Source organism: Poromitra crassiceps (assembly GCF_964638095.1).
Source record: "Poromitra crassiceps genome assembly, chromosome: 10".
Taxonomy (NCBI): domain Eukaryota; kingdom Metazoa; phylum Chordata; class Actinopteri; order Beryciformes; family Melamphaidae; genus Poromitra; species Poromitra crassiceps.
In genome coordinates, this window is record NC_139631.1 from 8386044 (window position 1) to 8411107 (window position 25064).

General features: G+C 43.4%; 1 protein-coding gene across 1 annotated transcript; it reads right to left on the reverse strand.

Moving 5' to 3' along the window:
• Nucleotides 1-14899: 14899 nt before the first annotated feature.
• hnf1a (HNF1 homeobox a) lies at nucleotides 14900-23674 on the reverse strand (the record flags this gene model as incomplete). Its single annotated transcript, XM_083644721.1, has 10 exons — nucleotides 14900-15030; nucleotides 15121-15205; nucleotides 16272-16387; nucleotides 17009-17194; nucleotides 18449-18590; nucleotides 18686-18825; nucleotides 20374-20543; nucleotides 21168-21348; nucleotides 21907-22106; nucleotides 23376-23674. The coding sequence occupies 10 exons, from the start codon at nucleotides 23672-23674 to the stop codon at nucleotides 14900-14902; spliced, it is 1650 nt and encodes a 549-aa protein (XP_083500847.1).
• Between the last annotated feature and the right edge of the window lie 1390 nt (nucleotides 23675-25064).

A 25064-nucleotide genomic window follows, 5' to 3' on the forward strand; every position in this document is an offset into this window, starting at 1 on the left:
CCTGTACGCAATAAAAATTACATTTTTGAAGAATCCGCTTGTTTGTGAGCTTTCATTTTCTTGTGCCATGACAAATCATGAATACCACAGCGATTACAATACAAATCATATATGCAATACATGTATGCAACATCATGGATACAATTATATGCATATTTTTTGTAAACTAAAGTAAAAAAAAATACTGGAAAGCATTCTTTACTTTGTAGGGATGTAAGACAGTTAAAAATCGATATGTGAATACCGCTATTCTAATCGGTGAGATGAAAATTTTATCGTGATGCTTTTTTCAGTTTTTTGTTTACAAAAAAAGGAAATATGCATTCATTGCTAAGTTTGTGTTTTGCAGTTATCCCCTACCTCAGAAATAAAAAGGGAGTCTTTAATTTGATACAGAGAAAATTAGGGAAAAATTCAGTATTTTGTGTTTTTTGTTTACTTTTTGTCCACTTCATGGAGGCAACCACGGTTCTTCGCCTCCACGTCTAAAAACACACTTAGGAGTTGATTATCCCTAGCCTGCTAAAAGTACTAGGCATCTCGCACAATGCAGTGTAAGTACGTAATGAGAATCTCTTTAATACATTGTGCACTTGCAGGGTGATTTTGATGGTGGAAAGTAAAATGGTCGCCATGGCAACCATGAGGAAAACATCTAAAAGCAAAGATTTTATTGGATGGGGGACCCTGGGACAAAATTGGGGTCTGTGGTCTAATTTGTGTCAGTTTAGGGGACCTTGATGTGAAAAAGTTTGGGAAACAATCTGGCCCATCACCTATCCTCCATGGGTTATGTTATATTTTTATTTTTATATCAAACAGGGCCGAGTTATAATGTTGTAAGCAACAAATAACGGAACACACAAGAAAAAGGTTTTAACCATGCCCAACAAAACACCTTACAGGGTAACAGACTAATATAACACAATACAATAGGCTAATACAATTCTATTATATTATTATTATTAGTGATACTATTATTATTATTATTGTCATTATTATTATTACCTTCAAGCTATGTTGTGTTTTCTACTGTAACAGAGGCTTTAATTAATCTCTAGGTCAGAGAGCAGTCAGGTCAGATCCACAAGACCTTGCAGCACACCACAGTGCCACACTCACCCAAGATAAACTGTAAAAGTAAAATAAAGTGTATGCTTCAGGGAATGACATGAAAAGGTTACATAATGGGGTGGCTATACATTGTTGTTTCACAGTAGCTAATATCTGGCCATCTGGTGGTCTGGATCTGGTCTGGATGTAGCCGTGTTAGCTAGCTTGATGTTAGCAGGTTGTCTGCTAGCTAGCCTTGGCCTCAGGCTGCTATCTTGAGAAGCAAGGTGGGCGTGTTTGTCAGCACGTAGGAAGGTGGGCGTGTTTGTCAGCACATAGGTTCACCCCCATAGGTTATGCTAATTATGCTAATCAGTGCTCATCTCATGCCCCTCCTAGCTCCACCCTCTCAACTCCCACCTTCGCACTAAAACCAAGATGGCAACGTCCAATTCGTTTATGGATGGACTCCTCCAGAGCATGGATGTATTAAAAGAACTGGATAGGGGACGTGCCACGCCCACCCATGCATTCGGACGGAGGTTGCTCATTGGCGCATGAAGCCATCATGGGGGCTTTTTCTTCCTGGTTTTACTTCCTGACTATGCAGCCCAAGGCGAAGTGCGCATGTGTGCCATGACGTCTCCCACCCATGGATTGTACTACAAGAAGAAAACACCCCCGTATACGGCTCTTAGTGGCTTCTGAAGAAAAAAATGCCCCATAAAAAATGTGTTGATAATTAAAAGAGTCGTTTTATACTTTGAGTGACACCCGGAAAAAATTCCCCTGGGTTTAACAGCTGCCGGGGTCCCCATGCAAGTGGATGCAAATTTTACTTTCTGGGCTGCATGGCGTCACGTGACTTGCAATATAGAGCTTCGCCACCATGTTCAAATGGCTTCACAGCCCAGCACTATTCCTGGGGGCTTGCTCCAGAGAGGAGAAATTCAATGGGGTCGCTCTGTCCATATTTATTTATACAGTCTATGGGTCAGACTGAGGCCAGGGTATGCATATGACGTCACAGGCAGAAGTCACTGCATGGTCACGCCCACACTAGTCACGCCCACTGAGTGGCAGCAAGACTGATTTTGAATGGAGTAATCAGCCTAGATGAATGACACTGCTGCTCCAAACAACAGAGAGGAACCTGCTGAGGGGGCGTGTTCCAGTGGGAAAGTGACGTCCATGCATACCTATTTTTATACAGTCTATGGTGCATGCATACAATTGGAACTATTTTGTCTGTGTTGCTGTTGACGAACTGAGTATCACTACGCCTCTGATATGCAGCGCGAGACCATCTCCAAACTTTCGCGCGGCTGGGCCTGTCTCCTGCTCGAGCAGTGAGTGACTTCAAATAAAACTCCTGACAACAACGAAGCGGCGGCTTGAAGCAGATATTATTTGGGGAGGTGAGTGAAGTAGCTAGGCTAACTTGTGTGTTATTTACTACGACAGAAATAGGTTATTCACGTCAAGGGAAACCTTTTACGGTGATAGAAGCCTGCCCCCCACTTGCAGGGAGACAGCAATGTTGCCAATGTAGTGGCTATGCGCTCAAAAGCGCTGAAATAAGAGTCCACCTCAGACTCACGAAACTGGGACTAAACCAATGTGCTTACTCAGATCAAATGCCGGGACAGAGCTGTAATGTGCCTTGATGGAGTAATTGGACGGGGGTGGAGACCACAGGTGCTCCCCGTTCCAACTCAAGAGCTCTGACGCGGAGATGCATGGCCTGCACCTCTAGCTGTTTTTTCTCTCCGCCTCCTTTATCTGGAGGGTCATTTGGAGATCCTCAAAACCCCCAGCAAGTTCAGGGGCAGGACTGGACCCCACACCCAGTGGCGTGCCCAGTGGCGTGCCTGACCAAGTTGGTGCCCCTAGGCAAGATTTTTGCTGGTGCCCCCCCCCAAAGAAAATATAATAAAAATTATATTGCAGCTAATCCAGCACTGCAGTGCAGGCTCAGAATCGGCCTTCCCCAGTGGCGCTGGAAGTACTTTTAGGTAGGGGGTGCTGTAAGGAAGGGTCTCTCGGCATTTTACGTTTTTTGGACTTTCATCCATATTTAGAAGAATATTTAATTTTAAATTAACATTAGGATTATACTGTTGTGATGTCATTATTCAGTATCTTCTCCTTTTCTCACTCACTTTCATGTAAGCACCTGCTCTCCCTTTAGTCGTTTTACACTACAACAGACAAACACAGGCATAAACACTGAACTTATTATTATTATTATGGAAAACCAGATTATGATGAAAATCAAACACTTTTGAAGAGAGAGTGTATGAAATAAGATTAGAGCTGGGAAGCACAAACTGTTTTTAATGCATCTTGTTGGTGGTATAAACACAAGACAGCCAAATCCAACAATTTCGAAAATCCATTTCTTGCCACCAGGGGGTGCTGCAGCACCCTCAGCACCCACCTTCCAGCTCCCTTCCCCCACTCTGGGAAAAAGCTCCGAGCAGGTAGAAGGGGGCGCGGCCGCGCAGGGGGTGGGGTGGTATGGATTAGGGACCATGGTGAAAGTGCTGCAGCCCGGGCAGCCAGAAAGCCAGAATTAGAAAAATGATTTCACTATTATTTAAAGACTTAAGACGTTGTTCTGCTTATTTTTTTGTCTACTATTGTAAAATAATAGTAGGCCTATTATCATGAAAAAGTATTTGTAAAAAAAAAAAAAAAAAATTACCCTCTCTGGCGCCCCTAACGGCTCAAGCGCCCTTAGCATTTGCCTAGTCGCCTAATGGACGGCACGCCACTGCCCACACCAGCAATGAACCCGCAATCCCCCTCACCTGCCACCAATGAGGGAGACTGAGGCAGCACACCTTTCTCCACCAGCACATCACACAGCTTATTTTTTACGTCTGCCTTCCGGGCACTGAAAAGCACATCGATAAAATGGGTTGCCACAGCCAACAAGTCATTTTTCCTACATTTATCAATTATGTCCCACGAAGGACTGTCCACAAATTCCTCCATCTCCATTTGAAAAAAGAAAAGCCTACACACAATACAAAAACTGCCAAACAGAATTATGAAAACTACTTACCATGACTTACCATAACGCAAGAAGAAACAAATGGACGAGCCCCCAATTTCATGTTACGACCCGGCCTAGGGGAAACGGACCATACCATGAAATGAGCCCCATCCTCCCCAGATCTCAAAATCAGCCACAGAACAAGTTGTTTGGATATGAAAAGTAACAATGAATTTATTGTCAAACATTAAACAAAACAGAGGGTTGCAAATGACAAGAGCAAAATAACCTAAAACTGGAGGTTGGCTTCAGAGTAGGCCAAAGCCCAAAAAGTACTACCTAAAGGATTAAAGCTTACCTAACAAAATAAGAAGAAGAAACCAAAATACATCATCTTACCTCCCTAACTACTAAAACAGGAGAAAAAGGGGGTTAAACATAAATGGCGGCCTACTCCTACAGCTCCAGTGGTAAATAATATGCTAAATCTCCATTGTGGCTGGTTGAGGTCTGGGAAGTCTGGGTTGTAGCCCTGCGCGCACCAGCCTCTGGTTGTCAGGTCTCTTATAAGGCTGGGCCTTCCCACCTCCAACCAATCACCGTTCCTGATTACACAATCACCGCTCCTGATTACACAGACACTCACACATACACACCTGGAACCCATGCACACAATCACTCAGACAATCAGGGGAGGGAAACACAAGCAATTCATGAAAAATCATCATCAACATAAATCCAAAATACGACCACAGTCGTAACAGGTCTCACAATTTGATTCGATTACGATTCATCTGTCAACTCCACGATGTAGCTCAAAGTATCACAACTGCAAGTATCACATCCTCAATTTTCTACATTACTGCACATGGCTACTTTTTCATCAATTAATACAAGCAGTCAGATAAATACCAACTCCCTTTTTTATTTTGAAAGTTTTTTTCTTTAGAAATCTGAATGTCAACATATATTTTAAACACAAATGATTCATCTGTCAACAATTCAATTATTTAATCTGCCAACGATTTGATTCGATGCATCGCGATGCATCTTATAATAAATTATTATTTTTGACACCCCTAATGTTTATGAACGTTCACCCCTCAAAACAGAGTGAACACATTACACATGACATGTGGCAATCATGGACAAAGAGTGCAAAAAAAGAATGAGGAAGATAATTATTTAAAACAGCTGTAGCTCTTGTTGAGAACACGCATAATTCAAATCCTCACTTGTGTTTTTAAAGCCATTCCATGACAAAGAGGGACAGTTGTTAAAATTACACTTTGAGCTTTGCATGAAAATACCAAATGCAGCAACTGCACTCAACAGTGTGGAAAACAACAACAACAACAACAACAACAACGATAACAATAATAATAATAATAATAATAAATGAAACTTTATATAGACGGTTTTCATTGAATTCTGTTGCTATAGGGAACAGTTTGAAACATAGCTTATTTCCTGCCAGCTATATTGTATTAGCCAACACTGCAACAGGAAGCAAGCTAGGAGCAATTTAGAATGTTTATGTTGTCAAGTTAAAACCGTCTATAGCACTTTTCAAGAACTCAAAGATGCTGCCAAAAGAAAGGAAAAAATCATTAAAATTGTGTATAAATTAGTATAAAATAATCTTATAAATGGGACCCTTTAAGTTTTGAACTGTGAAAAGTGACAGTCCCAATTCCAGGATGGCTGTCCCGTGTCCTGATAGATCTCTCGGGACACTAAAAGCTCCCACTTTTTCAACGCTTAGACATTTAGCACATGTCACTCAGACCAAAAGTAAAAAAGAAAGGAACAACAGTTTTTTTCATCCGTTTTCTTTAGCTTTTGAATTGGTCTGCGTATATATGTGTGTATATATACATAAACATACAGTGCATACAGTATGGATCCGCCTATTAAGACCCTAGTATAAATGTTTATCATTCAATCATTGTAACAAACACAATAGCCACAAATTAGATAAAAAGTTCAGGTTCAGTGCCTTGCTCAAGGACACTTCGTCAGATGGGGAGACATTTGGTGCCATGTCATTGTTCACACACCTCATTATTATTCCGACCACTCAATGTTCCGACGGCTCAGGTTTGTTGGGGAGGAGTGATCTTTTCATTGTCTGAATAACGAGCTGCCACACTAACGAGCCGTCTGTCAAATGCTTCATTTTTCGAACTATTGAGGTGTCGCACTAGGGGGGAGCAGTCCCCACATTGGCTGTTGCAGACAGATTCCCTCTAATCACCAGCTTAGTAAAGAGGTAGCGGTCTACTTCACAGAAAATTGCTATCATATCTGTACTTGCAGTTTCCCCTTTCCTCCTCACTGTGTCGATGACAAAACGAGCCTTGTCTCTTCTCTGTTGCTCTGTAGCTGCTTCCTCCCTCTCAGCGTCACTTATCACCTCTTCCTCATAAAGCCTGTCCAGCAGACTGTCGAGGTTTGGTTCGGATACACTATCGATGAATTGTCTCCGTATGCTTAACAACACCCCCTCGTTTGAAGAGAGACTCAGACCACTCTGAACCTGGGGATTGCTTACGGCATCTGATGAAACTTCCCATTCCCATACACACTGTGAATCGCTGTCTTTCAGAAGGAGATTGATCTTGTCAAAGTTTTCTTTTAAAGTCACCTGGAACGTGGAGATGTAGTTGGTGTAGGATTCACTCACATAAAATGTTGCATCTTTTGGTTGTATTAGAATTAAGGCATCTTCAGGCGAAGTGTAGAATGTGTACACCTGCTCTGGATGGAGTTCAGTTAAGGATGTCTCTATGTACATCTCATCTCCAACTAACTTCTTCCTTTTGTGCACCACGTCCTGGATCACAATGTTTGCAGGAAGCAACAACACATTGAGCGTAGAGCTGATCTGGTTGTAGAATAGCAACACCAACGCCTTGATCGGGTGAGGGGGCGAGCCGTAACCAGATAACCACCATAAAAATCTCGTAACAAGGCCGTAAGCAGAAAATCCAGTGATGTTTATAACAACATGAGTTTCTGTTATCTCATGGGGAGGGATGATCTCAGTGCCCACATCTGTCACATGGGCAACTGACAAGGATTCACATCCACCTGTAGAGTGGATCTCACAGTGTGGGAGATGAAGTTGACAGACAGACTGCTGGGGACATTTGATGTCATACAGTGGTCCTGCAGGCTTCTTGTTATGCTGGGCTAGTAGGCTCTGGCTCCATGGGATAATCCTGTAATCCACATCCCCTTTTCCCTTCATTTTAAACACTAGACCTGTCACACGGCACTGGTACAGGCCTGGGGAGGTGCACTGCCACCTGTAGGTTTCCTTTCCATTTTTATCAACAGCAATAGCAGGTGTAAACAGGGCCCCAACAGCTGGGAGCCCAATGCGGGGAGAAAGGAGGAAAGGAGCAGGCAAGGAAATATGGGAGCGAGACTGGCCTAGCAAGCTGTCTGTGGATGACTGGCCAGCCCCAAGTGGCCGGGCAGTTTTTTTGGAATCCTCATCCACAGAAGGGAGCTTTTCATATTCCATCGTTTCTTCTTCTTTTTCTTCTTTTCATTTATCTTGAAATATGTTTTAAAAATTGTTCCTCCGCCTTTTTCTCTTTCACCTCATCCCAGTACCTGAAAGAGAGCAGAGAATGCAAGGTTACTGTATATACAAATCCCTGTGGCAAATGCATTCTGGCATAGAGGTTTGACATTATTAATGATAAAATACATGATCTCCACCTACGCCCATTGCAGCAGCCATGAGGTAATTTTTCACTTCACACATCTTTTCAAATGCATATAATTCCAGTAAGGCCAGGATCCTCCTTATACTTTAGCCCTATACACATTTTAACATGCCGAGCCGTGCTGTGCTGAGCCACACTCAAGATGGACCTACTCCGCAGCGGAGCCAAAGCAGCCAGACCCACCTCCAAGCGGGCTGTGGTGACGTCTCACCAACGATGGTCAACCTGTGACGACCCCCCTTCTCCCCCTCAAACAGCTGTGTTGCGAGCGTAGCGATTAGAGTGGCCATTTCCATAACACCAAAAAGGAAGGAAAAATGGCCTAGGCCTAGGCTAGAACAAATGTCCGTATGTTAAGGTTTTACATAAGCGCCAGCTGTCTGAATTGCTAAATTGCCGGACATTAAAACATTTCCAGCTACTTTCTTACTGTCACACTAACCAGAATGTTAGACCAGCCAACCACGGAAGCAACCGCCACAACCGTGCTGAGTTATTGTGTGTAATTCAGAGGTGTTGCTTCGTGAGATGGCCTCTAGTTTCCCGGCTAAGTTGTGTTTGAACCTTCAGGCCACCATGCTTAAACATAGCAAAAAGTGTTGAATCACATCACAGCAATCCCATACACAGTGCAGCACCCCTTCCTCCGCTGCAAGCGTTGACTGTAGTTATTCATATGCTAATTGACATGTGACATCAGTTATCCCCGGCAGGCTACTATTTTCACCCAGCTGGACATTGTATGTACTAGCAGGAAACCCTGCATTGTAGTCTAGTCACTATTTTTCAAGTCTGAGTCGAATCCAAGTCCCCAGCTGTGTTCGAGTCCAAGTCACTAAAGAAGAGTCCGAGTCAAGTCCCCATTACCCAAGTCTGAGTCCAAGTCATCAAAGTTGAGATGCAGTCTTGGAATTTGGTCATTTTAGGGAAAGGCCATTTGGTTTTCGGTGTTACACGTTTTTTCAGGGCACAAAGGCAATGAATGAAATAAGAGGATTCGGAGCCTATGTAACCGAAGTGAATCAGCGCCGATTCCTCGTGAGTCCCGAGTGGTAGCATGTAGGTTGGTTAAACTCACTCACCCAGTATAAAGGCATGTCAATCAGCTGCACCAAGGGAGCTAGCTCTCTTGGTGCAGTGGTTAACATGTCCGCCTCGTAAGCTGAAGGTATCCACCCCTGGGTAAGCCCTTAACATGGGTTGCTGCAAGTACCACCAACACAACGCCGTAACACCTACAAATAAATACGGTAACTTGATTTTCCATTTCCAATAAGAACAAAATGAGACGAAAAGCATCAATTACTCTTTTCAATTACTTACTCAATTACTTTTTAACAAACATTTGAAGTTGTCATAGTTTATTATATGCCTCCTTATTGTCAAGGGCGTACAGTAGGTTTGACATAAGAAAAGTCTGAAGGGAAAGAGAAGATGTCTCATGCTTCCTGTTATGACTTCAGTAGTGGTGGTTGTGGTCTGGAATGGATGCTGCCTGTAACTTGCTGTATAGTGCTGCAGATATCTGCAGAGTGCAGTGCATGCTGCACAAAAGATGAATGTGTTGTTTCCTGGGACCCAAACTCACAAATATACACGAGTTGCCATGACATCTTAATTAGTAAACTATCAATAAATCCAAAGAACACGCAGAACCATGAATTGAAATATATGGAAATGCATTTAATCAATTACAAATTCACGTCCACAGCAACATGTACTTTTTTTAGCCTAATTACATTTGTATTATGTTTCACCCTCTGCTTCCTATTGCCCACCTCTCCCCCATTGTGTGCTTGCAAGCGCGCACACACACACACACACACACACACACACACACACACACACACACACACACACACATGCAATGGCTAAATGGCATTGGGATTTGAAATTACGATTTAAAAATGGATTTGACTTTTTTTTCAAATCCATTTTCAAATTGCAATTTGAAAAGCAATTACAAATAGCTATTTCAAATAGAAATATAGCCGCAAGTGACATAATAAACACCAAATAGTGCACATTTATTGAGTTGGTATGTGCACAAGTAAACAAAGTTTGGTTGAGATCCGGTGACCTGATGGTTTCCAAGCAGTAGTAATACAGTAGTAGTAGTAGTAGTAGAAGTAGTAGTAATAGTAGTAGTAGTAGTGTTGGTAGTAGTGGGAGTGGTAGCAGTAGTAGCAGCAGTAGTTGTAATTGACCGGTTAATGAATTGTGGGCAATAAAGCCTTGCAGGGAGAGCAAGTGGTAACATAGGATAGGAGTGAGTGAGAAAATGATCAAATATTGGTGTTTCAGACTGAATAATGACATCACAACTGTTGCACATCAGATAGGGTCTTCACTTCAAGTTTCTGGCTCAGATAAATAATCTTTAAAGACGTAGCCGCGAGAGCGGCGCGCTGGTCTGGAAATGCTAAGTGGGTCCCCGGGCGCTAATGCTCAGTATGAGCAGGGTAATCTATAATAATAAGGAAAAAAGTGAAAAGCGAGCACACTCCAAAAAATTATGTGACTTCACACACAGGGCACATGTAATATCAAGTCACAACAGAAAAGCCTGACAGCCTGCTGCTCTCTGTGTTCTCACTCTGACTGCTGCTGCCTCATGCAGCTCTCACATTGCCACTTAAGTTAAACGGGTTTGTAAGTACTAAATGGTAGGTAGGCTATATTATAGATTAAGTCACAACAGAAAAGCCAGCACACAAAAAAAGTCATTTTAGAGGTTTTAATACCTTAGTCTGGGGCAGCAGCACATGCAACAAACAAGTTTCGGCGCGTAGGTCTTCTTCAGTGTTGTGCCACAGTAGGCGGACATGACGGTTAAATACAGTCAAAACCGGAAATACATTCAATTACAAATAAAAAATTTTTTTTATAAACCGCCGAACGTAGACGGGTACAAAAAAAGGAAACAACCGTATCCAGTGCGGGACGGGAGGATTACGGCAGTGCAACATTCGACTGATTTGGTCAGAGCAGGTCTCTCTCTCTCTCTCTCTCTCTCTCTCTCTCTCTCTCTCTCTCTCTCTCTCTCTCTCTCTCACTCACACACACACACACATATATTGATATATACATATAATTTCTTTATTTGTGGGGGGGGGGCGGGTGTTATTGAGGCTGCTCACCTTCCTTCTCTTCCTTGTCCAAACTTGGTGATGTCCACAGCTGGTGGATCAGGTCAGTCAGGAAAAGTCAAAAAAGTGGCGGCAAGATAGCTCAGCAGGCCAATATAAACCTTAAATAGAAAAAAGGAGCTTCTTGATGCTTATAGAAGGATTTAATATCAGGTCAGTCTGCAGCTTTCCAAAGCAGCACCTGTAGATGGGCACGCTGTCCGTGGATGTCCGCATTGCGCTCTGTAGAAGGCAGTCTTCAGTGTTCAAGGAGGGGGGTGGAGGGGGGTGGATGGGGACTTTCAGTAGATGTCATATTTGGTGACGTTCTGATGTGGTGACTTCCTCTAGTCTAGAGCATAGAAGAAAAGCAGATCATGCTTTCTAAACACACAATCTCCCCAGTTCCAACCCCAGTGGACAGGAATTAATCAGAATCAGAATCAGAATCAGAAACACTTTATTGCCAAATGCATCACAAGGACACAGGAATTCATTCTGGTGAATCAGCACACTCGACAAGATACAAATAAACATACATACGTATACGACAGTGAAGACAAGACACTCAGGACATGAAAGAGCATAGTTGGTTACCACAACCAATAGTTTTGACAAGAAAATGCAGCTATGCACTCATAAAAGCACTCATAAAAACAATAAAATCACCAGAAACTAGGATAAAAAATTAGAATATAAAAACGCATGGATTAAAATAGTAAGATAGGGGAGGTACGGTGGTGCAGTGGTAAGCACTATCGCCTCACAGCTCGAAGGTCGTGGGTTCGATTCCCACCTGGGGACGAGGGGAGCGCTGAAGTGCCCGTCCGCATGTCCTCGAGTCCCCACCGCCCGGGTGGGGTCGGCAAAAGGGCCTTTCTGTGTGGAGTTTGCATGTTCTCCCCGTGCCTCCCGGGGGTTTCCTTCATATAGGAACCCCCTTCACCAAAAACATGCAATATCCTGGTTGCTAGTGTGGTTCCTCCTCTGGTCATTAAGGGCGCCTGTTCAGAGGGAGGGTAACTGGTTGGAATAGCGTGAACCTCCCACGTGCTATGTCCTACCGGTGAAGCTTCCTCTGTCAGGTGAAAAGAAGCGGCTGACTGACTGCCCATGTCTCGGAGGAAGCATGGAGCCAGTCTCGGCTCTCCCCAGATCGGCAGAGGATGGAGTAGCAACCAGGATTGAGAAATCAAATGAGCACTATTATGCCAAGTTTTTATGTAAATTTATACCATGGTCTGGGTGAATACTCGATTCTGATTGGCTGCAAGGTGTCCATTATTTTGTGATATTGTACAGTGATAATGGACACCTAGCTAAATGGTCTGTTCACCGTTCATATCAATGCGCCATAGTTTCACAGTGGTATCAAGAGAGCTGTTTGAGCTCTATACCCCCCGTTAAGGGTTAATATGACAATTTTGGATGTTGAGAAAAAAATTGACTCGGTCAAAGTAAGTATTTAAATCACCCCTGTGTGCTCAGTTTATCAAAAATAACTCTTATTTACAATTTCGATTTTCGTTTTGGAGATTTTTAACCTCGCGTCACCAGGCTCTTCTCGGCGACAAAGAGCAGATTTCCCTCGGCTCGTGCACGAGCGGGGGCGAGCCCTTTGAGAGAGAGAGAGAGAGAGCTGCATTTCACCACATACAGCACGCAGTGCGAGCCCCCGCTGCACTGTTTCACTTCCTGAAACTCTTCGCTCTTAAATGTTAATATACTTGGCCAATACGTATCTATCATACAAAATAAAGCAAGCAGCCAAACGGTAATGTCTTCATTTAATGTAGAACGCAAAACATCGTTAAACCTGCATTCCTGTGATAAAGTTAACGTTTGAGTCGGCTTTAAAACGGAGGGTGGTGCAGGTGGGAGGGACTATTTTATTTCGTGGAAGACTGATTTACAGACATTTAGCCATTTAGATTGCTTTATTTATTACACATGGAAATATAAATGACTGGTCTTATTGTTTTGTTGGCAAGTGACCATGGTATAAGTAAGGGATAATGTATACTGAGCCGGTGATTACTGTGGAAATAATGACCGACAGGTGAATGATTTAGCCCGACGCGCAGCGGAGGGCTTAATATTCACCTGAAGGTCATTATTTCCACAGTAATCACCGGCTCAGTATACATTATCCCGCTTAGAACACGGCCTACAACTAAATCATTCAATAATCTGACAAAAATAATTATTTAAATAGATTTTTTAATAGCGTTTTCAACACAAAGCGGTTTCATTCGTAATTGACACACAAGACACCACAGCTGCAACTGGTTGGCCTAATTAGTAGCGTCTGCGGACAAAATGCTCTTATCAACTGATTAATCCAGGTGTGGCAGAGCAGCGGTCGGTTGTCGAGAAATAATGACCGGTGAATATTGTTGATTGACCAATCAGAATCGAGTATTCGAGAGAGCCGTGTTCTAAGCGGGTTAATGCACTTCGAGGTGTACATTATCACTTTTTAAGGGACTTCGCGGAGGCAACCATCCTCGGCTTCGCCTCGGACGGTTCACGCCTCCACGTCATCCCTTAAAAAGTGATAATGGACACCTCGTCGTGCATTAACCCTTACGTAATTACTCTCACATTCAGCTGTGTGTGTGTGTGTGTGTGTGTGTGTGTGTGTGTGTGTGTGCGTGCGCGCGCGTGTGTGTGTGTGTGTGTGTGTGTGTGTGTGTGCGCCTGTGTGTGCGTGTGTGTGCGCGCGCGCGCGTGTGTGTGTGTGTGTGTGTGTTATGGCTGTGTGATAACTCAATGGGGACATGACCTCCCAGCCACAACTCCGTTGATAAATGAAACATGCATGATCATAAAAAAATCTTTTTGAGAATATTTTAGGATGCCATGTTTTACATCATCTAAACAGTTCCAGCGGTCCTGTTACGAGACAGAAAAGGTGTCAAATGTGTCATCCATGATTCATCTCGAAATAAACTTTATAATAAGAGATCATAATAGATTAAAAAAAGTGGAAAAAAACTACTTCTCGCTCACTGGTGACTCCTCTTATTTCATTTAATTCTTGTGTTTTCAAGGTGGTTTCGCACTGTATAAAGAAGCAGTTTACACCAAGTTTGTGCAGCATGTACAATTTATGAATATACATTACAACATTTATTTTGAATAAAAATGCATTTTGGTGCTGATTTTCCATTGATTCTTTTCTTATTTTTTTCTCTCCGTCTTATCAAAAGTCTCAAAGTGAATCTACTCAGATGTTGGTCCTTGTTCATATTCTATTACAGCGGTGTGGAGAGAAGGTCTTTCAAACATCCAAGGCTGAATCCCCCCAGCAGGTCCAGACAGCTGCTGTGGTCAGTGACTCCAGAGTTCCTCATCCAAACGGTCAGTGGTTTCTCTGGAAAGTTTCACCAGAGGTAGTTGTCCGTCCCATTCAAAGTCATTTGATCCACCCCCCAAGTTCAGCTGACACTGTGGTGACGATGCATTGGAGCAATGCTACTGTGCAGTGGAGCTCAACTGTGTAGGCATGTAGGAGCTGATGTCTGTTGGTGCTACTGTGCAGTGGAGCTCAACTGTGTAGGCATGTAGGAGCTGATGTCTGTTGGTGCTACTGTGCAGTGGAGACCAACTGTGTAGGCATGTAGGAGCTGATGTCTGTTGGTGCTACTGTGCAGTGGAGACCAACTGTGTAGGCATGTAGGAGCTGATGTCTGTTGGTGCTACTGTGCAGTGGAGACCAACTGTGTAGGCATGTAGGAGCTGATGTCTGTTGGTGCTACTGTGCAGTGGAGCTCAACCGTGTAGGCATGTAGGAGCTGATGTCTGTTGTTGCTACTGTGCAGTGGAGACCAACTGTGTAGGCATGTAGGAGCTGATGTCTGTTGTTGCTACTGTGCAGTGGAGACCAACTGTGTAGGCATGTAGGATCTGATGTCTGTTGGTGCTACTGTGCAGTGGAGACCAACTGTGTATGTAGGAGCTGATGTCTGTTGTTGCTACTGTGCAGTGGAGACCAACTGTGTAGGCATGTAGGAGCTGATGTCTGTTGGTGACGGTGACAGCAGGTGAGACTGGTGACTCTCTGTGGTCTGAGATGCTGGGTACAGCTCTAGGCTCTCCGAGGAACCTGTCAAAAGAGAACAGGCATTTACGGAGGACTGGAAAGCTCCAGGCAACATTTTTTTTTAAATGTTGATAATAGTGACCATGACCATACCTGGTCCAGGTGTGTGTGGCTGCAGATGGAGAGACTCTTCCTGTAGGGGCGGCTCTGTCTGTTCCTCTGGATCTGCTGTTAGAATCTGTCCAACACAACAATTCAGGAGCATGTTTTTATTACTAGATTAGGTTCAGTGTTGGAAATTGGGGGGGATGCCCCTAAAAACAATGATTCAAGGGACAAAAATTGCCCCCCAGGATTTCAATTACTTTATTTTCATTCAATTCATTTAATTCCCATTTCCATCTGTAACACACACTCAGCATGTGCAAGCTGGTTGCCAACCGCCAATCAAAACAAAAGAATATGCCCATATACTATTTTTTAAAGTGCCCCCCTGGAATTTTTTCTCATCTTTTTAGACGGTGGGGGAAAACGTGCCCCCAAAATATACATTTTTAAATTTCCTACACTGATTAGTTTGCCTATAATGACACAAAGCCCACTGGCAGTGTTGGGCAAGTTACTTTCAAAATGTAATATACTACATATTACTAGTTACTTTCATTTGAAAGTAATGTTACTTTACAAAATGACTGCCTGTGTAGAGTCACTAGTTACTTATTACACTACTTTTGCATTATTTTCACCAAAATAACAGCAGTAGCAGAATGACATCGCCGCCCTCCAACCACTAAAAAAACACTGTCTTGAGGTCAGTATAAACAGTCCAATATTCTAAATGTTATCCTTTTCCTTTGTTATTGTCATATATAATGGTTATTTGCATAAAAACACACAATTTGATTAGGAAATGATTGTATCCTTATTTAAATATGTGCTTTGATAAAACAAATGTAACTCAAATTGTAACTTGTGTCACTTGACAAAGTTGTCAAGTCAAGTTTATTTGTATAGCCCTAATTCACAAGCATGTCCCAGAGGGCTTCACAGAAAATATGTCAAGCTAATTCTAGCTGACACAACAGTAGCAAATAATTACAGTAGTAATGATAACACATTGAACAATTGATAAAGAAATATAGAAAATATAGAAATATATTAATATAATAGAAGTAACTGGTATAATATTACTGAAATCCTATAGTAATAAGTTATATTACTGAGTTACTGCTAAAAGTAATATATTACATGTAATATGTTACTTTTGTAACAAGTTACCCCCAACACTGCCCACTGGGCGGTACCTGTCTGACAGCAGCGAGGCTGGTCAGGGTGCCCAGGCTGGTGCCGTCAGCGATGACCATGGCCTGGGACAGCAGGCTGGACGAGGAGTACTGTGCCATGTCACACTTGTTGTACACTGCAATGGGGAACAGATGACTGTTGCTTTACACAATATATCATTAAAGGAACAGTTCACCCAAAAAATCTCTCATCCACTCATCCTCATGCCAGTTGAAACACAGGTGACGTTTCTCCATACCTCACAGACACAGGGAGGCTTCCAGCACAACTTATTTTACACCATCATTTAGTGCAGATCTTAACAGCTGTTATATGGACTAACACATTTCACCTCCCTGTGTGGTATATGGACTAACACATCCTCCCTGTGTGTTATATGGACTAACACATCCTCCCTGTGTGTTATATGGACTAACACATCCTCCCTGTGTGTTATATGGACTAACACATCCTCCCTGTGTGTTATATGGACTAACACATCCTCCCTGTGTGTTATATGGACTAACACATCCTCCCTGTGTGGTATATGGACTAACACATCCTCCCTGTGTGGTATATGGACTAACACATCCTCCCTGTGTGTTATATGGACTAACACATTTCACCTGGGTTTCATTTGGTATGAGGGTGAGTAGATGATTTTTGTGTGTGTAAAGTTTAAAGTTTAAACATTGTAAAAAAAAAAAAAGTATTCCTTTTACATCATTAAATTTATGTTTTATTGCTGCAGCCTTACTGTGACACGGCAGTTGGGTCATTGTCATGAACGGACTGTGACCCATGTGACCCGAGAACTGCTGTGCTATTGGGTGCTGGGGAGAGCCGTGCAGTTGCTGCTGGAATGAGATTGGCTGAAGAGTGGTGAAAGCGCCGCCCACGTTGTTGATAACAGGTACGGTCTGAGGTTGGGTGGAGGTTAAACCTGTGGACCAATGACAAAACATCAGGCAGAGACATCCTTCCCTCTGCTATCACAATAATTAGCCTAATGCAAATTCAACCAACTAATATTTACGGGGGCTTGCAATTTTTCAAAATTCCTGTGATTTCTCTGCCAAAAGAAATGGCAAAACAGGTTTGTCAACTTGCAATTTTACCGGGGGGAAAAACAATACATAGAAAACTTTGCAAATTGCATTGGCTGCGTTTCCCAAAGGCTTCTTAGCGCTAAGAAGCTTCTTTAACCCTTCTTAAGGCCCCCTTAAGAAGCAAACGTGTTTCCCAATTGCTTCTTAGCCTAAGATGATCTTTCGTTACGAAGGCATGCGTTTCCCAAAAGCTTCTTAGCGCTAAGAAGCTTCTTTGACCCTTCTTAAGGCTCCCGTAAGAAGCCAATGCGTTTCCCGATTGCTTCTTAGCCTAAAAGTATCTTTTGTTAAGAAGGCTGCGTTTCCCAAAAGCTTCTTAGCGCTAAGATGATCTTTCGTTAAGAAGGTTTTGTAAGAAGGGTCTGGGGCATTCTTAACACCTTCTTAATGACGAAACATTGGCAGATCCAGCCGCGTCAGGCAAAAGGAGATACTTGAAAATCTCCCCTCTATGTATGGTTACTTGTGTTTTAAATGTTTTACCGTATGCTATGTTCCTCTAATGAGAATGGATTCCTTTTATAATAAGAATGTTGTGGATTTATATAGCACCTTTCACAGAACCCAAGGTCGCTTAAATTCTGTAGTGTTTCTCGCAATTTTGTTGTATGCTATGTATATAAAGCAATTTGAACTGCAGTCCATGTCTGAAATAAATAATGTTTAATAGAAGAAGTTCTTGTTTAACATGACCACGATTAGGTTATTCTACAACAGTGTTTCTCAACCACTGGGTCGTGGCCCACTGGTGGGCTCAGAGTGCCATCTAGTGGGCCGCAGAGGACCTCTCACATCGAGATGGTGGACAGCTCCAGTTAAGCTGCTTCTTAAGAGCCTTCTTTAGCGATGTGTTAAGAAGGCTGTTAAGAAGGCGTTTGGGAAACACTTCTTTGGAGCCTTCTTAACTCCTTAAGAAGCTTCTTAACTCTTAAGAAGCTTCTTTGTTGGGAAACTCAGCCATTGTAGGTTTTGAGAAAAGTTGCCATTAGGTAGTAGTTAGAAGAAGAAAAAAATTACTGGAAAAAATAAAAATGTGAAAATACTGATAATAATATATAGCACTTTTCTTTTGTGTAGAGTAAGGTTACCGATGAGGAGAGAGGACTCCCCCAGGGTCATGACACTGGGCAGCGACGCCATGATGAGTCCCTGTGGGGGGGCGGGGGAGGCAGACAGACTGTGCAGTGAGGTCAGAGTGCTTACAGGGGGCAGGGGGCCACCGCTGGACACCTGCACCAGAGCACAACATGAGGATGGTGAGTGATGGCAGCCATGTGTATAATAACTAAGGAGCGCTATGTGATATATGTGATATGAGCTCTCACCGTTTTGGGATGATGTATCTCCAGGAGTGTGTGGCTGGGCTCCAGTTGGACTGGGCTGACGAGCGGGCGGCACCCTAAACCCCTGTCCCCTCTGACTGGGCCCAGGTTGTCGCATTGCAATAGCTGGCTATACTTCATACCTGGAAAACAAAGGAAATCAGGAGCCATTCTTCCTCCATCACTGTAACTGAAAGTTGCACTATGCAAACTTAACATCACTGTAACTGAAAGTTGCACTATGCAAACTTAACATCACTGTAACTGAAAGGTGCACTATGCAAACTTAACATCACTGTAACTGAAAGTTGCACTATGCAAACTTAACATGGCGACTGCCCATTATTCAGAAAACCCATTAGTCAGAAAAAGTCCATATTGGAGTGAAAGCCCAGCTCGTTATCTGGGAGGTAGTTGGGTTGAGGAGGTATTGGCAGGTAGCTCTGGCCCTCAGTTCTGGTTGCCTGAGCCAAGCCCACAGCGCCGTGGTGTGGCCATTCAGCCTTATGGCACTTTAGGCAATGTTTTGTGGGCACCTCAACAACACAACTAATCGTTTTCAACATGGAAAAACCCAGACTCTCATATGACTTTCCAGCTATAGGGCTGCAACTATAATGATTCTTTTCATTATCGATTAATCTGTTGATTGTTTTCTTGACAAATCGATTAGTCGTTTGGTCTATAAAATGTCACAAAATGGTAAAAAGATGTCAATCACTTCCCCCCCCCCCGAAGTAGACATCCTTAACTGTCTTCTTTTGTCCTGAGCAACAGTCCACAACCCAAAGATAATCACTTTACTGTCATACAAGACTAAAGAAACCAGAAAATATTCACATTTAAGTCTAAACGATCAATCGATTATAAAAAATTGTTGGCGATAATTTTTCTGTCGATTGACTAATTGATTAATCAACTAATCGTTGCAGCTCTACCTAGCTATGGCCACTTTTCCCTAGCCCCTCCCCCTCCCTTGAACCCCCACCACCCGCATCCCCCTAGCCACTCCCCCTACCCACCCTTTGAATCCTGACTCTCTACGCCGCCCTTCCTATCCCTAGGCTAGCTTCGGCCCCTCTTCCCTAGCCCCGCCTCCCTTCCTGACCACGCCTCCTCCAGCCACCCACATCCCCCTACCTAGCCACTCACGCTACCCCTCAAACCCCGACTCTCTAGGACCTACCTATCTCTAGCTTCAGCCCTTCTTCCCTATCCAGGCCCCCTTAATTAAACGTCCATAAGTGAGTGAATACGTGTCCTGACATTCACCCTGGCCTGGCTTAGCAACCATTTGTTATTACCCTGCCCAGGACTAGGTGGGAGGGTGTGGTTGTTTGTTATTACCCTGCCCAGGACTAGGTGGGAGGGTGTGGTTGTTTGTTATTACCCTGACCAGGACTAGGTGGGAGGGTGTGATTGTTTGTTATTACCCTGCCCAGGACTAGGTGGGAGGGTGTGGTTGTTTGTTATTACCCTGCCCAGGACTAGGTGGGAGGGTGTGGTTGTTTGTTATTACCCTGACCAGGACTAGGTGGGAGGGTGTGATTGTTTGTTATTACCCTGCCCAGGACTAGGTGGGAGGGTGTGGTTGTTTGTTATTACCCTGTCCAGGACTAGGTGGGAGGGTGTGATTGTTTGTTATTACCCTGCCCAGGACTAGGTGGGAGGGTGTGATTGTTTGTTATTACCCTGTCCAGGACTAGGTGGGCCAAAAGGCGTATCCAGGGCCAGTTTGTGGCGGAAAGCTTCCTCTTTGCGGCGGTTGGCGAACCAGTTGTAGACCCGGACCTCAGTCACCAGGTTCGAGCCCAGGCCAGCCAGCTGGGAGGGAGACACCCCTCTCTGGTGACACTCTGCCCTGAGGGAGGAACAGCACACACATTTTGACATAAACATTGCTTTAGAATATTAAACTGAGTTTGGCTGTCGACAGGACTGGCTGCAAAATAATTTCTGTGATTTTGTAGCTAGCTCTGTATGGTGCACAGGCTAACACGTTAGCATAGAGTACCTTACGGCGACTCGTATTATCCTAAAAGTGAGAAAATGTTAACTTTTGCAGCTCTAATGCTCCGTTCAGACCAAATGCGATTTTGCAAATTTATGTGACAAGATCACATACAAAGTCAATGCAAACACATGAGGAGGCGCTATTTCGTCACGGCTGGTGCGAATGAAGCAAAATTTCACAGCGCGAATGATGCCATATTCTACTCAGCTGCTATTTGTTTGAGTAAAAAAATTCAACTAGCACTTTTGATGAACCAACATCCAATAGAGTAAAAATCAATACCCTTGATTGAATGATTTAAAGGTTTATCCTCATACTTAATGCTACAGAAGGCCTATGATTCCTTTACATGCTGTAGCTAACGTGTTAGTGTTGTGCACCAGACAGCTAGCTAACTGGAGACAGATGGTTTTGGATCCAGTCCTCTCGTCACATGGGATCTTGGCTTGGTATCACATCTGTATGTCTCACCTGTTACACTCCTCCACCAAGCCCTCTCTCTCCTCCTTGCTGGGGTTCTTCTGTCGATCGTAGGCGTGGAAGAGGATCTGCTGGGATGCCGGGCCCCATTTGAACCGGTTCCTACGTCCTTTCTTGGTGTCCTCTCCTTGGTCCTCAGCAGATCCAAGGCCGTGTCTGGCGTTGGTAAATTCTGAAGGGAATGGTCAGTGAATCTTACATGTCTTTTAATCATTGTTGTCTTTCAAGGAACAGTTCACCCCAAAATAATACAGTTCTCTCACCACCTACTCACCCTGGTGCCAGTGTAAACACACAGGTGAAGTTTGTCCATACAGCACACAGGGAGCTTTCCACACAAAAGCACTCACCATTGACTTCGGTACAGTACAACTGAAGTGTGTTTTTTTTTTTTATTATTATTTTTGCAATTTAAATGTTTCAGAACATCAGAAAAACGAACAAACTCAGATACAGGAAAAGAAAAGAAAGAAAAAACATACATACACTCCAATATATATATATATATACGATATATATATATATATATATACACCATATATATATATATACCGTATATATATATATATATAGATACCGTATATATATATATACATTATATACCGTATATATATATATATATATATATAGTGAAGTGATGTTTGATACGGGAACTTCTCACTAGTTTGATGACAGAAAGCAGAAGTGATGGAAGGTAAGGTGCGTGTGGCAGGTTTGGCTGTATACTCACGCTGGCTGATCTCGCCCTGCTTCTTCACATACCAGGCGTACAGAGAAGCTCTCTTCTGGCTCTTCATAGGCGTGCCTTTGTTGAGGTGCTGGGACAGGTGGGACTGGTTGAGTCCTGTGGACTCCACCACCTCTCTCTGGGGCAGGTTGTGCTGCTGCATGTAGCTTTTCACCATCTTGGCCACACTCCACGGGTCTCTCCTGTTAGACGCAGACGCCCGAAATGACAAAGACGCCATCTTTGTGTGTGTGTACGTACATTATGCATGATTGAGGAATCAAATTTGAAGTAACTTCTGATTTTATTTTATTTTTCAGACGTTCATTGAATCTTTCTGACCTTTTATTCTCGTTGCTTTATGGCCGTTATTTATTTTTATTTAAATGCTGCTTATCACAGTTTATGGTTCCCACTTTCTCACCGTTTTTAGAAATGAGCTAAATAGAAAAAGCTTCTCATTACAATGACATTGAGTATAAATCACACATATTTGCCAGCATGTACACGTAAAAGGCACAAAGAGAAAATGCAGACTACTCAGGGGGAAACAGAGAGGCTTATTGACACAGAGAGATAAGGGGAAAGCACACCGGGCCAAAGTCCAAGCCTTCCACATCACTGGAGAGTAAAAAAAAAAACCTTAACAGTTTATAATGCCTCATTTGATGCTTCCTAACTTTAAGACCAGGAGTGAGCTAAATACACAAAACATATATACATTGACTAAAAAACTCCCAATTGACCAGATTAAACTCACCATACAAACTTTTTTTAATCTGTGATAAATCATTGTTGACTATTTCAGTACATTTCTTATTTCCATATCAATGTTTTGACCTTATTTGAAATAATGCGATGACAAATACACAGGAATATGATTCCAGATATGAGGAAAAAAAATCTATATCAATAATTGAGTGGGAAATCTCACTCATGCTTTATGTAAACACAGCCTGGCATGCCCAGCCCTGCTCCATGTATCTTCACCTATGCATATAGCTTATTTATTAAGAAGAGAATAATGATGGGGTGGGTAATTAGTAACTAGCAAAGGAGGAACCCTCCTTAAATTCACCTCAGAGGCCAGGAGAGATTGCAGAGAGAGAGAGACGGACTGAGAGCAGGAGAAGAAGGGAGGAATTGGAGAGAGAGAGAGAGGGAGGGAGAACTAAACTTTAGAAGTAACCAAGAATAAAGGAATAGAAGAGATATGAGGTAAACTGTTTCAACTCTCCCGTGCTCAGGTTTGACCATGTGGGACGGAATCCACAGGAGAGCAGGGGAAAGTGCCGACGATCGGGTAGAAGCTTTTTCAAACGCTACACAGAAATCTCGCGTGATTATTACCTATTAGAAGGAGCAGACGACTAAGAATAAGCATTAGTGAGAGGTTTCTGGTGACTAAGAATAACCATTAGTGAGAGAGGTTCTGGTGAAGTTTGTTTCCTGAGGACTTCGGATCTACTCACTGCAGCAGCTGGTCGACCTCAGCCCTCTGTCTCGCCGCTTCCTCGGGCGGAAGCGCCTCCAGCTCCCGGAAGATGGGCGGTGGGTCCATCTCGCCCTCCTCGGAGCTCTCTCCATCCCCCCTCTCTCCCTTGTCGGCCCCGGCGGCGGCGGGCCTCTCTCGCTCCAGCTCCCCCATGGCTTGGACCAGGACGTCCCGGGACAGTCCGGACCCCAGCAGGGCCCAGATCAGCTGCTCCTGCAGGGCAGACAGGCGGGACGGCCCTCCCCTGATGGCCCCGCTCTGGTCCTCTCCCTCCATTATTACACCGATGACGCCCGATCCCTCGCTACCGCCCGCGCAAACAAGCTGGCCGCTCTCATGTGCAACTAGCACACGCAAACTACAGCCTCATGATTACCTGTAGTCCCACTTCAGCTCCAGACTAGAGACGGTATACTTTCATTTTGCCTGTTTGACTCTCCTCTCGATGTGTTGGTTAGCTGCCTGCTTTCAGCTCTCCACCTGCTGTTTTGCTTTCAAAGGTCAATTTTCTTTTTTCTTTTTTTTTTTGTTGCCTACCTCCTCTTCACCCCCTCCTCCTCTTCACCCCCTCCTCCTCACATGAACTTTGTCCTGGCTCCCTCCATCTCGAACGGTGAACAAAGTGCAGTCGAAAACGAGACATAAAAATGCAGCAATGTAACAGTCGCATGTGGAGCTGCAGAAGCAAGGGCAACATAGAAGTCAGGTATGGAAAAGATAAGAGTGAAGTTCCTAACATTATTGAGTGGAAAGTCCATTTCTATGTAGATGATTTCTGATTTCACAGTGAAATTCAACTTTTGGGACAGACAGTGAAGTTTCTTTGAATTCTGGATATTCCAAATGATATTGGTGCGCGTGGCAAAACAAAATGCCTAATATAGGCTCAACTTTAAGGTTAGGCACAGAACTAGATTAACCGAGGAGCAAAAACAAGAGCTGAACTGCCCTGCCTGCCACTAGAGAGCGCTGTTGTATAACCTCTGGAACAGGATGCGGATCGAGAGCAGCTGGTCTAAATATCAGAACTTCTCAGTGTCAGGTTGTCTCAGCACACACGTTACTAAACATGGTTGACCCTTATTGATAGGTAGTGTTAGTTCCATTATGCACAAGTAAGTGGTCAGCATGGTGGAAAAGCACCTGTTGAGATGTTCCCCTTGCTGTTACTCTCAAGTCTCTGACTGGATCTCACTATCAGAACAAAGTCCCCAAAAGCCCTGATGGTTTATTATAACATACTCCTCTCATATCGCCTTTAAAGGACGAGTTCACCCAAAAATGAAAATTCAGTCGTTATCTACTCACCCCTATGCCGATGGAAGGTCGGGTAGAGTTGTTGAGTCCACAAAACGTTCATGGAGTTTCACAGCAATTGCTGTTGCAGAATTCTCAGAACCAATGGCAGTGGACAGCGTCTAACTTCCAAACAAAACAACAAACAAAATGCTTCCATGCTGCTCACATGGTGTAGCTAATCGTGTTTTTAGCTGTAAACTTCATTGTAAAAAAAAAACAGGGTGTAACGACGTTCAAGTCAACTTGGCATCTCAGGGATTGTGGAGACATGGATTACGCCACATGAGCAGCATGAAAGTTTATTTTTTTTAAATTTGAAAGTTGGACCTCATTCACTTCAATTGTTTAGGAGAATCTCCAAGAATGT